This window comes from Pteropus vampyrus, unplaced genomic scaffold (assembly GCF_000151845.1).
Source record: "Pteropus vampyrus isolate Shadow unplaced genomic scaffold, Pvam_2.0 Scaffold195, whole genome shotgun sequence".
In the NCBI taxonomy this organism is placed as follows: Eukaryota; Metazoa; Chordata; class Mammalia; order Chiroptera; family Pteropodidae; genus Pteropus; species Pteropus vampyrus.
Window position 1 is genome coordinate 1,349,222 of NW_011888976.1, and position 18,473 is coordinate 1,367,694.

Sequence of the window (18,473 nt, forward strand, 5' to 3'; positions counted from 1 at the left end):
TGCAAAGAAGTAGTGAAAAACTGCCAGGTACTACTGTTATAAAAGCAACATTAGACAATTTGTCTTTTTTCTCTAGCCTGCCACTGTGAGCCGCTGTGGCATGATTTATTTGGAACCCTCACAATTAGGATGGGAACCCCTTGTGTCTTCATGGCTGAGTTCACTAAAAGGACCTCTACAGGAAGAAGAACATCAGGCTCTGCTGAGAGGACTTTTTGATTGGTTAATACAGCCAACTTTAAAGCTTCGTAAGAAAAAATGCAAGGTAGCACTATAATTCTCTGAGCCACTCAAGTTTCTTTAGTTTTTATTCAGCTTGACTAAGTCTAAAGTCACAATGGTAAGATAAATAACTTAAATCAGTTTCTCCTTAGACATTTAATGTTCATTTTTAAAAACATTGAAATGTTTATTGTGACATTCAATGATTCACATTCAGTTGTAAGAATAGAAATCCCATGTACATTTCACCTAATTTCCCATTTTACAAGGCTATATTATAATGTCTTAAGAAAGATATTGACATTCTACAAGGCTATATTATAATGTCTTAAGAAAGATATTGACATTGATACTATCTACTGATCTTATTCAGATTCCCCTAGTTATACTTGTACTCAGGTATATATGTGTGTGTTTATCCCTCTGGGTTTTATTTTTTTAATTTTAAGAAATAAAAATTATACATATGTAATGTACAACATGATGATTTGATATACATACACATAGTGAAATGATTAGTACAGTCAAGCTAATTAATGTATAATCTCCTTAAATAGTTACCATATTTTTTGTGTATATGTGTAGTGAGAGCACCTGAAATCTACTCTTAGCCAATTTCCAAAACCTATAGTCATCATGCTGTACATTAAATCTCTAGACTTATTTATCATACATAACCACAATTTTATACCCTTTGTCCAAGGTCTCCCTGTTCCCTTCATCTTTCCACCCCTGGTAATCACTTTTACTCTCTGGTTTTATGTATTCAACTTTTAGATTCTGTATATAAGTGAGATCATGCAGTTTATTCCTTTCTGTGTCTAGCTTATTTCACTTATCATAACATCTCGAGGTTAATCCATGTTGTTGCAAATGCTAGGATCTTCTTCTTTTTAAAGGCTGAATAATATTCCATTACATATTCCATAATTTCTTCATCTATTCATCTATCAAGAGACAGTTTGTTTTCATATATTGGCTTTTGTGAATAATGCTGCAATGAACATGGGAGTGCAGATATCTCTTTGAGGTACTGATTTCATTTCCTTTGGTTATATACCTTGAAGAGGGGTTGCTGGATCATATGGTAGTTCTATTTTTAGTTTTAGTTTCTTAAGACTCCTCCATATTGTTTTTCACAATGGCCGCACCAATTCATATTCCCACTAATAGTGCACGAAGGTTTTCTTTTCTCTGTAGCCTCACTAACACTTACCATCTTTTGTCTTTTTGATAATAACTATCCTAACAGGTGTGAGGTCATATCTCATTGTGGTTTTGATTTGCATTTCCCTGATGATTAGTAATGTTGCGTGCCTTTTCATATACCTCTTGGCCATTGTATTTCTTCTTTGGAAAAAAATATCTATTCAGGTCCTTAACCTGTTTTAAATTGCATTGATGGTTTTTTTGCTATTGAATTATATGAAATTCTTATATCTTTTGGATATTAACCTGTTATCAGATATATGGTTTGCAAATAATTTCTCTCAATCCATAGGTTGCCTTTTCATTTTGTTGATTGTTTCCTTTGCTGTGCTTCTACTGTGCTTTTAGTTTGATGTAGTCCTACTTGTTAATTTTTACTTTTGTTACCTGATCTTTTAGTGTCATATTCAAAAAATCATTTCTAAGGCCAATGTCAAGGAGATTTTTTCCTATTTTTTTTCTAGGGGTTTTGCAATTCCAGATTTTTACATATAAGTTGTTAACCTATTTTGGATTGATTTTTGTGTGTGGTATAAAATAACGGTCAAATTTCACTCTTTCATATGTGGGTATTAGTTTTTTCTTGGCACCCTTGTCAAAGATCAGTTGACTGTTATGTGTTTGGGTCCATTTCTGGGCTTTCTATTCTGTTCATTGGTTTATATGTCTGTTTTTATGTCAGTACCATATTGTTTTGATTTTTTAATTACTAGGGTGGTTCCCCTCTTATCCACAGGGGCTGTCTTCCAAGACCCCCAGTGGATGCCTGAAATCATAGATCATGCTGAACCATATATATATACTATATTTTTTTCCTGTACAAAAATACCTTTTCAGGAAGCACTTTATGGCTGCTCTTTGGCATACCTGATTGCCAGCATCACTACTTTTGTCCTTTGGGGCCATTATGAAGTAAAGATTACTTGAACACAAGGACTGCAATACTGTAATAGTTGATCTGATAACCTACATGGCTAGTAAGTGACTAATGGGCAGTGGCACATACATCATGGATACACTGGACAAAGAGATGATTCATGTCCTGGTAGGGACAGAGTGGGATGTTGCAAGATTTCATCACAGTACTCAGAATGGTGCATGATTTAAAAATTACAAATTGTTTATTTCTGGAATTTTTCATTTAATATTTTTGAATCATGGTTGACCACGGGTACCCGAAACTGGGATAAATGAAATTGTAGATAAGAGGAGACTACTGTATAATTTGAAATCAAGAAATGTGATGCCTTCAAATCTTCTTCTTTCTCAAGATTATTTTGGCAATTGGTGATATTATATGGTTCCATGCAGACTTTATAATTCTTTTTTCTATATTTGTGAAAAATGCTATTGTGGGGATTGCATTAAATCTACAGATGGCTTTGGATAGTATGGACATTTTAACAATGTTAATTCTCTCAATCCATGAACATGGATATCTTTCCAATTATTTGTGTCTTCTTTCTTTCATTAAGTTTCTTGTGTACAGATCTTTCACTTCCTATGGTAAATTTATTCTTAAGCATTTTATTCTTCTGATGCTATTATAAATGAGATTGCTTTCTTGATTTCCTTTTCAGTTAGATCATTGTTGGTGTAAAGAAATGCAACTGATTTTTTAAATAATATTTTTTACTTTTCAATTATAGTTGGCATACAATATTATATTAGTTTTAGGTGTACAACATAGTGGTTGGACATCTATAAAACTCATGAAGTGATCACCCCGATAAATTTAGTACTCATCTGACACTGTACATAGTTATTACAATATTATTAACTATATTCTTTATGCTATACTTTACATTACCAGGACTATTTTGTAACTAACAATTCGTACTTCTTAATCTCTTTCCCCTTTTCACTCATCACCCCAAAACCCCTCCCATCTGGTAACCCTAAAAATGTTCTTTTTATCTTTGAGTTTATTTGTTTTATTTGTTTATTTTGTTCTTTAGATTCCACATGTAAGTGAAATCACATGGTTTTTGTCTTTCTATATCTGACTTACTCCACTCAGTACAGACCTTCTAGGTCCATCCATGTTGTTGCAGATGTAAAGATTTCATTCTTTTATTTATCTATTTTTATGGCTGAGTGATATTCCATTTTGCATAAGTACTATCTCTTTTTTATCTATTCATCCATTGATGGACACCCAGTTTGCCTGCATATCTTGGTTATTGTAAATAATGCTGCAATGAATATGTGGATGCACATATTCCTTCAAAGTAGTGTTTTGGGTTTCTTTAGAAAATACCTAGAAGTGGGATAACTGAGTCTTTCTTTGCCTCTTGTTATAGCCTTTGCTTTAAAGACTATTTTGTCTAGTATAAGTATTGCTACCCTAGATTTTTTTTTCATTTCCATTTTCATGAAATATCTTTTACATCCCTTTACTTTCAGTCTATGTGTGTCTTTCAATTTGAAGTTGATCTCTTGTAGGCAGCATGTGTAAGGGTCTTGTTTTCTTGTCCATTCAGCCACCAATGTCTTTTGATTGGAGCATTCAATGCATTCACATTTAAAGTAATTGTTGTTAGGTATGTAGTTATTGCCATTTTATTACTAATATTTTCTTTTTCTTATTGTTAAAGAAGTTCCTTTAACAATTCTCATAATCCTCTTTTAGTGGTGATAAACTCTATTACCTTTTCCTTGTCTGGGAAGGTCTTTATCTGTCCTTTAATTCTAAATGATAGCTTTGTAGGGTAGAGTAATCTTGGTGGTAGGTCCTTGCTTTTCATCATTTTGAGTATTTCCTGCCAGTCCCTCTGGCCTGCAAAATTTCTGTTGAGAAATCATCTAACAGTCTATGGGAGCTCTCTTGTAGGTAACCAACTTCCTTTCTCTTGCTGCTTTTAAGATTCTCTCTTTGTCTTTAACTTTTCGCATTTTAATTACAATGTGTCTTGGTGTGGGCCTTTTTGGGTTCATCTTGTTTGGGCCTTTCTGAGCTTCCTGGGCTTGTATGTCTGTTTCCTTTGCCAGGCTAGGGAAGTTTTTCGTCATTATTTCTTCAAATAGACTTTCAATTCCTTAGTCTCTTTCTTCTTCTGGTACCCCTATGATGTGAATGTTAGTATGCTTGATGTTGTCCCAGAGGCCCTTAATCTATTCTCATTTTGGATTCTTCTTTTCTGTTTACTGTTCTGATTTGGTAGTTTCTGCTACCTCACCTTTAAAATCGCTGATTCAATTCTGCTTCATCTAATCTACTGTTGATTCCATCTAATGTATTCTTCATTTTAGTTATTGTATTTTTATTTCTGATTGGTTCTTTTTTTGTTTTCTATCTCCATTTTTGTTTCCCATCTCTTCGTTGAGCATCTTTACTGAGATCGTCGAGCATCCTTATAACCAGTGTTTAAAACTCTGCATCTGGTAGATTTCTTGTCTCCATTTTGTTTAGTTCTTTTTTTGCAGATAGCTTTGGGTAGTATGGACATTTTAACAATGTTAATTTTTCTGGAGCTTTGTTATGTTCTTTCATTTGAGGCATGTTTCTTTGTCTCTCCATTTTGGCTGCTGCCCTGTGTTTTTATGTATTAAAGCTGCTATGTCTCCCAGTCTTGGTAAAGTGGTCTTATGTAGTAGGTATCCTGTGGGGCCCAGTGGCAGAGTCTCCTTGGCCACCTGAGCCGGATGCTCCAGGTGTGTCCCTTGTGTGGGTTGCATGTCCCTCCTATTGTAGTTGACCCTTTGTTGCTGTTTGCACATTAGTGGAAGGAATTGACCCTCAGGCTGATTGGTTGTGAGGACTGGCTGTGACTAAAACCATTCTAGTAACATACAACTTTGGATTTATACTGCTTAAGTTATACCTGAATAACCCAGAAGTAAATTTTATTCCCTCTAAACACTGAATAAAACTATAGTAACTATCCCAGACAAGAAAAAGCTGAAAGAGTTCATAACCACAAAACTAGTTTTATAAGAAATGTTAAAGGGACATTTTTTAAGAAGAAAAAAATAATAAGAAGAAAATATCTCAAAGAAAAAATTCTCACTGACAAAGGCAAATTAATACATAATAAAAGCAGTGGATAAACCAACACTAAAGTAGTACAAAGGTTAAAAGGCAGAAGTAGGAAGATCACGTGTAAGTACAATAGTAAATTAAGGGATACACACAAACACACAAAAGAAGTACAAAATAATGACAAAACCATAAACATGGAGGGGATGAGTAAAAGTAGTGATTTTTAGAATGTGTTCGAACTTTTGTTACCATCAACTGAAAATAGACTGCTGTAAACATAGCTTAGTATATATGAAGCACATGGTAATAAACTAAAAATCTATAAGGAATATACAACAAATAAAGAGAAAGGAATTTACACATAATACTACAGAAATTTATCAACACACAAGAGAATAAGAGAATAAGAAAGTCATAAAGAAGCCGCACAAAAACAATCTGAAAACAATAAAATAACAACTATATACCTATTAATAATTACTTTAAATTTAAATAGATTAAATGCTCCAATCAAAAGATGACTGGATAAAGAAAATTTAGTACATATATACAAGGGACTATTACTTGGCCATAAAAAAGTATGCAATCTTACCATTTGCAACAACGAGGATGGACCCGGAGGATGCTAAGTGATGCTAAGTGAAAGACTTTAGACAAAGAAAGACAAAATCTGTAAAATTTCACTTATATGTGGAATCTAAAAAACAAATACTTGATCTTAGCTAAAAGGCCGAGAAGCAATAAAAAATAAATAAAACAGAAACAAACTCATAGATAAAGAGAACAAACTGATGGTTGCCAGATGGGAGAGGGTTGGAAATATGGATGAAAAAGGTGAAGAGATTAGTACAAATTGGCAGTTCCAAAATCATCATAGGCATATAAAGTACAGCTTATGGAATATAACCAATAATATTGTAATAACTTTCTATGGTGTCGGGTGGGTACAGGACTTATTGGGGGCATTACTTTGTAAGTTATAAATGGCTAACCACTATACTGTACACCTAAAGCTAATATTATATTGAATGTCAATTGAAAAAAACTTTAAAAAACTATAGTGACTGAAGCTTTCAAATTTCTAATTATTTTCTGTATTTTAAAAGTGTTTTAAATATGTGCCTTTAAAAACTCACATGTATATTTTGTATTTTATGAGAAAATTTTGTATGTTGTATTAGTTTCCTAGAACTGTCATAACAATTACTACAAACTTGGTGGCTTAAAGCAGCAGAAATTTATTCTGTTATAGTTCTGGGGCTAGAAGTCTAAAATTGAGATGTTGGTGGGGCCATGCTTCCTCTGGAAGCTGTAAAGGAGAATCTTTTCTTACCTCTTCTAGCTTATTTTGGCTCTTGGTATTCCATAGTTTGTGGCCGTATAACTCTATTTTCTTCTACATTTTGTGTCTCTTCAATGTGTGACTCTTAATAAAGATTTAAGGCCTTGGATTTAGGGTCTTTCAGATAACCAGAATGATCTCATCTTGAGATCCTTAACTTAATTACATCTTCAAAGACTCTTTTTGCAAATAAGATCACACTTAGGGGTCCTTGGGATTAGGACATGCACGTGTATCTCTTTGAGGACCACTATTCAACTCACCACACACATATGCATTAGTTACTTACATATAAATAAATACATTGATATAGTGAAGGCAAGAGTATTCAGTAGATTTTTTTTATCCTAAAATATTATTTCAAAGATAAGAAAAATATTCTGCGCAAAAGGGAAAAGTAAACATTTTCAATTTATAAAGATTCTGTACATTGTCTTCATAGGGAAAATAAACAGATAAAGTCATTTTTTATTTTTTCATTTTAAAGCTCCAGTACTAAATGTTATAAATAATACAAAATATGCTCCATTTTTCTGATGAGTGATGGATTTTCTTTTCAGAATTCATTCCCATATTTTTCACATTCAGTTAGTCTCCCAGGATCTATAGATTTTTCTCCATTCTGACTTTTGTATCTGTCCTCGCCTCTCCATCTAGATTTCTCTGTTTAGCCTCAGTTCTGACCTGCATCATTTCCTCCCTGAATCAGTACAGTAGAGCTACTCTGGTTCAATCTATATCCTGCTACCAGAATGAAGGTTCCAAAATACAAATTGATTCCTTTTATTCCCCTACTTAAAATCCTCCATTGTACCCCTCTTCCCTTAGCACGAGATTCTTAACACAGCCTATAAGCCTTTCAGGATCTGATCCCTGTCTGCTTCTCAAGCCTTCTTTCTTGCCATTCCTCTTTGACACCCTATTTTCCCATTCTATACAATCTCCTTAATTCTCTGTGCTTACGTCTCCATTTCTGCGTGTATGTAGTTTCTCCTGCCTTTAACATCCTTCCCTTCTACACTTGGGGAACTCACATTTTCCCCCCAAATTCAACTCAGCTGTTATTTATCTGGGATGTCTTTCTTTATTCATTCCTCTCCCATTTCTCTCCTTGTCCTCCTCCCTGGGTCTGGGTTAATTGTTTATCCCAATTACTCTAGTACCCTTCCCCCACCCTGAGACTTCCTCTGCCTTGTCAGTATTACCCTGTATTGTTTTTGCCTATTTAATTTCAATATCACTGCTTTTCAGAGATTGTATATTTTATTTCCATATCTCCTAGCTTGGTATGTAAGAATAGTATGTTTTTCGTAAGCATTTGTTGAATATTTTTATTCCCTCTAAACGCTGAATAAAACTATAGTAACTATCCCAGACAAGAAAAAGCTGAAAGAGTTCATAACCACAAAACTAGTTTTATAAGAAATGTTAAAGGGACATTTTTTAAGAAGAAAAAAATAATAATAAGAAAATATCTCAAAGAAAAAATTCTCACTGACAAAGGCAAATTAATACATAATAAAAGCAGTGGATAAACCAACACTAAAGTAGTACAAAGGTTAAAAGGCAGAAGTAGGAAGATCACGTGTAAGTACAATAGTAAATTAAGGGATACACACAAACACACAAAAGAAGTACAAAATAATGACAAAACCATAAACATGGAGGGGATGAGTAAAAGTAGTGATTTTTAGAATGTGTTCGAACTTTTGTTACCATCAACTGAAAATAGACTGCTGTAAACATAGCTTAGTATATATGAAGCACATGGTAATAAACTAAAAATCTATAAGGAATATACAACAAATAAAGAGAAAGGAATTTACACATAATACTACAGAAATTTATCAACACACAAGAGAATAAGAGAATAAGAAAGTCATAAAGAAGCCGCACAAAAACAATCTGAAAACAATAAAATAACAACTATATACCTATTAATAATTACTTTAAATTTAAATAGATTAAATGCTCCAATCAAAAGATGACTGGATAAAGAAAATTTAGTACATATATACAAGGGACTATTACTTGGCCATAAAAAAGTATGCAATCTTACCATTTGCAACAACGAGGATGGACCCGGAGGATGCTAAGTGATGCTAAGTGAAAGACTTTAGACAAAGAAAGACAAAATCTGTAAAATTTCACTTATATGTGGAATCTAAAAAACAAATACTTGATCTTAGCTAAAAGGCCGAGAAGCAATAAAAAATAAATAAAACAGAAACAAACTCATAGATAAAGAGAACAAACTGATGGTTGCCAGATGGGAGAGGGTTGGAAATATGGATGAAAAAGGTGAAGAGATTAGTACAAATTGGCAGTTCCAAAATCATCATAGGCATATAAAGTACAGCTTATGGAATATAACCAATAATATTGTAATAACTTTCTATGGTGTCGGGTGGGTACAGGACTTATTGGGGGCATTACTTTGTAAGTTATAAATGGCTAACCACTATACTGTACACCTAAAGCTAATATTATATTGAATGTCAATTGAAAAAAACTTTAAAAAACTATAGTGACTGAAGCTTTCAAATTTCTAATTATTTTCTGTATTTTAAAAGTGTTTTAAATATGTGCCTTTAAAAACTCACATGTATATTTTGTATTTTATGAGAAAATTTTGTATGTTGTATTAGTTTCCTAGAACTGTCATAACAATTACTACAAACTTGGTGGCTTAAAGCAGCAGAAATTTATTCTGTTATAGTTCTGGGGCTAGAAGTCTAAAATTGAGATGTTGGTGGGGCCATGCTTCCTCTGGAAGCTGTAAAGGAGAATCTTTTCTTACCTCTTCTAGCTTATTTTGGCTCTTGGTATTCCATAGTTTGTGGCTGTATAACTCTATTTTCTTCTACATTTTGTGTCTCTTCAATGTGTGACTCTTAATAAAGATTTAAGGCCTTGGATTTAGGGTCTTTCAGATAACCAGAATGATCTCATCTTGAGATCCTTAACTTAATTACATCTTCAAAGACTCTTTTTGCAAATAAGATCACACTTATGGGTCCTTGGGATTAGGACATGCACGTGTATCTCTTTGAGGACCACTATTCAACTCACCACACACATATGCATTAGTTACTTACATATAAATAAATACATTGATATAGTGAAGGCAAGAGTATTCAGTAGATTTTTTTTTATCCTAAAATATTATTTCAAAGATAAGAAAAATATTCTGCGCAAAAGGGAAAAGTAAACATTTTCAATTTATAAAGATTCTGTACATTGTCTTCATAGGGAAAATAAACAGATAAAGTCATTTTTTATTTTTTCATTTTAAAGCTCCAGTACTAAATGTTATAAATAATACAAAATATGCTCCATTTTTCAGATGAGTGATGGATTTTCTTTTCAGAATTCATTCCCATATTTTTCACATTCAGTTAGTCCCCAGGATCTATAGATTTTTCTCCATTCTGACTTTTGTATCTGTCCTCGCCTCTCCATCTGGATTTCTCTGTTTAGCCTCAGTTCTGACCTGCATCATTTCCTCCCTGAATCAGTACAGTAGAGCTACTCTGGTTCAATCTATATCCTGCTACCAGAATGAAGGTTCCAAAATACAAATTCATTCCTTTTATTCCCCTACTTAAAATCCTCCATTGTACCCCTCTTCCCTTAGCATGAGATTCTTAACACAGCCTATAAGCCTTTCAGGATCTGATCCCTGTCTGCTTCTCAAGCCTTCTTTCTTGCCATTCCTCTTTGACACCCTATTTTCCCATTCTATACAATCTCCTTAATTCTCTGTGCTTACGTCTCCATTTCTGCGTGTATGTAGTTTCTCCTGCCTTTAACATCCTTCCCTTCTACACTTGGGGAACTCACATTTTCCCCCCAAATTCAACTCAGCTGTTATTTATCTGGGATGTCTTTCTTTATTCATTCCTCTCCCATTTCTCTCCTTGTCCTCCTCCCTGGGTCTGGGTTAATTGTTTATCCCAATTACTCTAGTACCCTTCCCCCACCCTGAGACTTCCTCTGCCTTGTCAGTATTACCCTGTATTGTTTTTGCCTATTTAATTTCAATATCACTGCTTTTCAGAGATTGTATATTTTATTTCCATATCTCCTAGCTTGGTATGTAAGAATAGTATGTTTTTCGTAAGCATTTGTTGAATATATAAATGAATGAATGGCTGTTAGAGACTTTATTTCTGCTATCCCTAGAATATTGTTTATTCTCTTTCAGACTTAATTTTAATCTCTCAGAGAATTCAGAATGTTATGTACTATATAATATAATACACTGAACCAAAATATTTGAGATGTTTTTATCATGCATACAATTTAAATTCTCTAAGTGTTTATAAAGACTTTATGAAAACCATGTACACGTTCTCAGTTTTTTAAATAAAACGTTTATCTTCTTTTATTTTTCAAATAAGATGAAAGAAAAGTATGTTTTTTCACTTTGCAGGAACTGATTCCTACAAGTAATAGCAATGTGGTTGTATCTCTCACACGCCTCTTTGAAGTACTACTCTGTGACGTGTTAGAAGGTGATCCTACAAGCAAGCACATTCGTGTTTGGATTATGGTTTGTTTTATACTTAATATGGTTTTTAATTACAGAATAAAATATACCTCTGGCAAATGATACTTGTACTGAGAAAGACATTGTAAAATCCCGAGCTGTTTTATGGTGAGCACTGAAAGAATAACTGAAGACATTAAAATTGCCCTGACTTGGTAGTCTGATTTAAAAAACACTTTAAAGAAAGTAAAATATGTCAGAATGAACCAAATATACCCTGTTATTTGTGAAAGAACATAATTTGATAAACAATATAGTGACTTAATCCAATAGAGACTTTAGGCGAATTGATTTTTTCTTAATATTAAGCCAGGATGTAGCCTGCAAGAAGCCGGCTACAAAAGACAAGGAGCAGGCATCCAACTAGCTGAGTGGAGCACTGCTGGCAGAATCCATAGAGCACATGCATAAGGAGGAGTCAGTGGCCCAGATTAGCTAATGTCTGGAAGTAAGTCAGAGAAGGCCAGAGGACATAACTCTGAGGGCTCCAAAGGAAAGAGGTGTTTTGTTCTCTTTCTGGCGTATATTACTTTCTCACCCACCACCTTATTCCTTAATGCCTTGATCTCCTCTACTCAGTCTACCTTCTTTTCTACTCTACGGAAATAGCAGTTCCCTCCTATTGTTTCCCCTTCACCTTGTTGCCATAGAAAATCTACCTCAGATACCTCATATTTCAGGGTTCCTTGCTAACCATAATCTCTTTCTTTCCACCTCCCTTTTCTCCTTTATTTCCCTCCATTTTAGAAGAAATTGAAGACATGTTTGAAGTATGATTTATTTATATCCCTTTTTCTCCCTAAGTTTGAAACTGCCTTTCACAGAACTAGTTTTCAATATTCTTCCATACATATCATTGGTAACTTTTTATAAAATAAAAATATCCTAGGAATAATTTACCTATGTAACCTTCATGTTATATATTTTCTGAAAATTTACATTCTGTAAATTTTAGTATAACCTACTAGGTAAACCTATACTCACCAAATTGTTTAAACAGTTTAAATCATTTTTAGACTAATATAGATCAACACGTAGTTGAAAATTTTCTCTTAAACTATAACTTACAGATTTATAAACTAGATAAGGCATATGACTAGAGTAAAATTCAAAAGGCAAAAGTAGATTTTCCATCCATACCAGTCCCCCAGCCACCTTCAAGGCGGCTATTACCTATGCCTAGATAATTTGCTATCTAGGTATTTAATGCATACTCTCTTTATATGTATATATTTTTAATACATTTTAGCATACCGTGCATACTTATTTGCATGTTTTCTCACAAAATATCTTGGAGATCATTTCATAACAGTAGAGTTATCTTCTTTTTCGACAGCTGCATGTATTCTAGTGTATGTAGAATAGCCCAATTAAGCAGATTCCTCTTGAGGAACATTTGGGTTGCTTCTGATCATTTACTATCACAAACAATACTGCAGTGAATTTTCTTGTATATAAAAGCCCCTAAAAGAGAAATTCCTAGGTCATTTGTCATGAGTGTTTTATTTTTATTTTTTATTTATTTTTTAATTAAAATGATTAGGGTGATGTTGGTTAATAAAATAAAATATGTTTTCAAGTATACAATTCAACAATATGTCATATGTATATTGCATTGTGTGTTCACTACCCAAAGTTAAATTTCCTTTTGTCACCAAATATTTGATCCCTTTTACCCTTATCTGCCTTCCCCCTCGCCCACTTCCCTCTGGTAACCTCTAATCCACTGTTCATGTCCATGAGTCTCTGTCATGTTTGTTTGTTGCTTTCAGTTTTGTATCCCACATATGAGTGAAATCATATGGTTTTCAACTTTTTCTGTCTGATTTATTTTGGTTAGCATGATAATCTCAAGATCCATCCATGTTGTAATAAATGGCAGTATTTCATCTTTTTTTATGGCTGAATAATATTCCAGGAATATATGTACCACATCTTTCTCCAATTATCTACCACCTCACACCTGCTAGAATGGCTATCACCAACAGGACAAGTAATAACAAATGTTGGAGAGGTAGTAAGGAGAAAGGAACCTTCAGACACTTCTGGTGGGAAAGTAAATTGGTACAGCCAGTATGGAAAACAGTATGGAGTCCTCAAAAAACTAAGAGTAGAATTACTATATGACCCAGCAATCCCTCTTCTGGGTATTTACCCTCTCCCTAAAAAAAATTAAAAACATTTATCTGCAAAGATATATGCACCTCAATGATCATAGCAGCATTATTCATGGTAGCCAGGACATGGAAGCAACCTAAGTGTCCTATGATAGGCATAGGTGTTTTAAAATTAGATAGCTTTTGCCAGAGAAATGATACTATGTGATTTAGCTGTGCTCCAATCCACTTAATTCATAGATCTGACCTTTTCCAAGTAGGTTAACCAGTAATTAATATGTTAGATCTTAATTAATTTGTTAAAAATTTCTTTTAAATAATTAGTTTAAATTAACTTTTTTTTTTTTTAACCAACAGGCTTGCTTTATGTTTTCTTTGATTTGGTCAATTGGAGGAAGTTGTGATACCAGTGGTCGTCTTGTTTTTGATACATTCCTACGATTAATCGTTTTGGGAAAAGATGAAAACAACCCAATTCCTGACTCTGTGGGTAAATGGGAATGCCACTTTGATGAAAAAGGCCTGGTCTATGATTACATGTATGAGGTATGATATAAAATGATTCTAATGATAAGCTGTAAACCACAAAGTCTTATATCAGCAGGAAAAACTCCTGGGTTTCCATCTTCGTGTTATTTTGACTCTAGTAGTTAGCATTTTAGTCCCTTTTCTTTAGTTTCTCCTGTAACTTGTGGACAGTATAGATAAACTTGCTTTAAGAATATTTTATAACTTCAGATTTAAATTAAATCTATTTTTCCTTTAAAAAAGAATTTACAAAAAGATTATTTTAAACAGTAATCATTTGAATAATCATTTGATTCATGCAAATGTTGCTTAACAGTCATAAGATCTAGATAGAGCCTTAGGTATAATTTTACCTAAATCTTAAGGTTTATAGATAAAGAAACAAACCTAAAAAGGCAAATGACTAGAAGAGGCAGAACTTGAACCCAGTCCCCTTGACTGCCAGTGAAGAAATCTTTTCCCCAAACCATGATAACACAGAATTTTAAGAATTTTAAGAAGAGAGTTTCATCCTCATTGGTCACAGTGAGAAGTCAATAAAATATTCTCTAAAACTAAAGAACCAAGAGGTGATAACACAAGCATGTTTTTTTAGAATTGGAGGTAAATACCAAAATATCCAGTTTAAAGAGGTAAAAAGTAGTTGGTGCTAGAGAGGAAATAATGAGAGTGGGAAACTGCTGGGGTTTGCTTTTTTTTTTTCAATTGTCCTTTAGAGTCAATCTATGTGTCTATTTTTATGCCAATATCATGCCAAATTAATTACTATTGTCTTGTAATATAGTTTGGTATCAGGTAGTGTGATACTTTCAACTTTGTTCTTTTTTCTCAAGATCCCTTTGGCTATTCAAGATCTTTTGTGGTTTCATATAAAATTTAGGGTTATTTGTGAAAATAATCTGTTCTTCTGTGAAAAAATGTCATAGGTATTTTGATAGGGATTCCATTGAATTTAGATTGTTTTGGGTAGTATGAGCATTTTAATGATATTAATTCTTCCTGTCCTTGAGTACAGTATTTGCTTCCATTTATTTCAATCTTTAATTTCTTTCTTCAGTGTCTTATAGTTTTCTGAGTACAGGTCTTTTACATTCTTGGTTAAATTTATTCCTAGGTATTTTTTGATGCAATTGTAAATGAGATTGTTTTCTTAATTTCTCTTTCTGATAGTTTGTTATCGGTATATAAAAATGCAACTGATTTCTGAATGTTAAGTTTGTTCCATGTTATTTACTGAATTCAGTGAACAGTTCTAATAGTTTTTTGGTAGACTCTTTAGGTTTCTCTGTATATAGTATGATGTCATCTACAAATAATGACAGTTTTACTTCTTTCTTTCCAATTTGGATGCCTTTTATTTTTTTCTTGTCTGATCGTTGTGGTTAGGACTTCCAATACTATGTTGAATAAAAGTGGAGAAAGCGGACATCTTTGTCTTGTTCCTGATCTTAAGGAAAATACTTCTAGATTTTAAATTTTAGAAAATACTTGAGAATGATGTTAGCTATGGGTTTGTCATATATGGCTTTTATTATGTTGAAGTATGTTCTGTCTATTCCCACTTTGCTGAATTTTTACTATAAATGGATGCTGGATTTTGTCAGTTTTTTTTCTGCATCTATCGATATGATCATATGATTTTTACCCTTCATTTTGTGTATGTGGTGTATCATGTTAATTGATTTGCAAATTTTGAACCAACCTGACATCCCAGGAGTAAATCCTGCTCGATAAGGGCATATGATCTTTTTAATGTATTGCTGAATTTGGTTTGGTAATATTTTGCTGAGGATCTTTGCATCTATGTTCATCAGAGATATCAGCATATAATTATCCTTTTTTGCAATATCTTTGTTTGGTTTTGGTGATGCTAGTGCTGGCCTTGTAAAGACTTGGGAGCTTTCCTTCCTCTTGAATTTTTTGGAATAGTTTGAGAAAGATAGGTGTTAATTCTCCTTTGAATATTTGGTAAAATTCATCTGTGAAGCCATTTGGTCCAGGTCTTTTGTTTGTTGGGAGTTTTTTCATTACTGATTCGTTTTCATTTGTAGTAACTGGTCTGTTTAGACTTTCTATTTTCTCTTGATTCAGTCTTGGAATATTGTATGTTTCTAGGACTTTATCCATGTCTTCCAGATTGTTCATTTTTTCGCATTTATTTGTTAGTAGTGTTTTCTTATAATCCTTCGTATTTCCGTAGTATCAGTTGTCACTTCTCTTTCTTTCTGATTTTATTTATTTGGATCCTCTCTCTTATTTTGGTTGAGTCTGGCTAAAGATTTATGAATTTTGTTTATCTTTTCAAAGAACCAGCTCTTGATTTCATTGATCTTTTGTATTGTTTTTTTTTAGACTCTATTTAATTGATTTTTCTCTGAGATTTATTATTTCCTTCCTTTTACTCACTTTAGGCTTTGTGTGCTATTCTTTTTCTAATTCCTTTATATATAAGAGTACATTGTTTGAGATTTTTCTTGTTTTCTGATGTCTTAGGACTGCTTTTGCCATGTCCCATAGATTTTGGGCTATTGTATTTTCAATTTTCTTTGTCTCAAGGTATCATTTTATTTCTTCCTTGGTCTTTTTGTTAACCCATTCATTGTTTAGTAGCACATTATTTAGCTACAGTGTCATTGTGTGTTTTCCAGTTTTCTCCTTGTAATTGATTTCTAGTTTCATACCAGTGTGATCAAAGAAGATGCATGATATGATTTCAGTCTTCTTAAATTGTTGAGATTTGTGTTGTAGTATAACATGTTTTCCATCCTGGAAAATATTCCATGTATGCTTGAAAAGAATGTGTGTTTTGCTGCTTTGGTGAAACGTTCTAAAAATATCAATTAAATCATCTGGTCTAATGTGTCGTTTAAGGCCAATGTTTCCTTGTTGATTTTCTGTTTGGGTGATCTACTATTGATGTCAATAGGGAGTTAAAATTTATTACTATGATCGTGTTACTGTTTATCTCTCCCTTTATGTCCATCAGTATTTGCTTTATATATTTAGGTGCTCCTACATTGGGTGCCTAAATGTTTATGAGAGTTATATCTGTTGGATTGACCCCTTTATTGCTATGAAATGCCCTTCTTTGTCACTTGTTACAGCACTTGTTTTGAAGTCTGTTTTGTCTGATATAAGCTTTTTTTCCATTTTCATTTGCATGAAATATCTTTTTCCATCTCTTTACTTTCAGCCTGTGTTATGTCTTTTGATCTGAAATGGGTCTCTTGTAGGCAGTTCATGTATGGGTCTTGTTTTCTTATTCATTCAGTTACTCTATCTTTTGATTGGAACATTCAATCCATTCACATTTAAAGTAATTGTTGATAGGTATGTAGTTATTGCCATTTTATTATTAACATTTTTATCTTTTCTTATTCTTAAAGAAGTTTCTTAAACATTTCTTATAATACTGGTTTGGTAGTGATGAACTCTATTACCTTTTCCTTGTCTGGGAAAGTCTCTATCTGTCCTTCAATTCTAAATGATAGCTTTGCTAGGTAATCTTGGTGATAGGACCTTGCTTTTCATCATTTTGAATAATTCTTGCTGATTCTTCTGGCCTGCAAAGTTTCTGTTGAGAAATCAGCTGACAGTCTTATGGGAGCTCCCTTGTAGGTAGGTAACTCCCTTGTAGGTTCCTTTGCTGCTTTTAAGATTCTCTCTTTGTCTTTAACCATTGGTATTTTAATTATGATGTATCTTGGTGTGAGTCTTTAACCATTGGTATTTTAATTATGATGTATCTTGGTGTGAGTCTGTTTGAGTTCATCTTGTTTGAGATTCTCTGTGCTTCCTGGATTTGTATATCTATTGTCTTTGCCAGGTAAAGGAAGTTTTTCATCATCATTTCTTCGAATAGGTTTTCAATCCCTTGCTCGCTCTCTTCTCCTTCTGGTACCACTATCATGTGAATGTTTGTATGCTTGATGCTGTCCTAGAGATGCCTTAATTTTTCTAGATTCTTTTTTCTTTTTGTTATTCTGATTGGGTGTTTTGCCCTACTTTGTCTTAAAGATCACTGATTCTATCCTCTGAGTCATCTAAACACTGTCGATTCCTTCTGATGCAGTAGTTCCCAACGTTTTTTGGCATCAGAGACCGGTGCTTCTATGAGAATCTAATGCCTGATGATCTGAGGTGTAGCTGAGGCGGTGATGCTAGCGCTGGGGAGCAGCTTCAAATAAAGATGAAGCTTTGCTCTTCATTCGTCTGTGCTTACCTCCTGCTGTGCAGCCTGGTTCCTAACAGGCCATGAACCAGTACCAGTTTGCAGCCTGGGGGTTGGGGACCCTTGCTCTAATGTATTCTTTATTTCCATTATTGTAGTTTTCATTTCTGACTGCTTTTTTTCTTTATGTTTTCTATATCCATTTTTATATTTCTTATCTCTTTGCTAAAATTCTCACTGAGTTCATCTAATCTTCTTTGAAGTTCACTGAGCATTCTTATACCCAGTGTTTTGAACTCTGTATCAGGTAGATTGCTTGTCTCCACTTAGTTTAGTTCTTTTTCTGGATT

The 18,473-nt window shown here is 33.4% G+C and overlaps 1 protein-coding gene across 1 annotated transcript in view; it reads left to right on the top strand.

Annotated features, from left to right (window-relative positions):
- The window catches only part of DNAH12 (dynein axonemal heavy chain 12), a 228,350-nt gene that overhangs the window by 107,536 nt on the left and 102,341 nt on the right, over positions 1–18,473 (top strand). Inside the window, exons 36-38 of the mRNA XM_023537644.1 lie at positions 77–265; positions 11,191–11,310; positions 13,782–13,970. Of these exons, the coding sequence (XP_023393412.1) occupies positions 77–265; positions 11,191–11,310; positions 13,782–13,970 (498 nt within the window). The remainder of the gene's footprint in view (positions 1–76; positions 266–11,190; positions 11,311–13,781; positions 13,971–18,473) is intronic.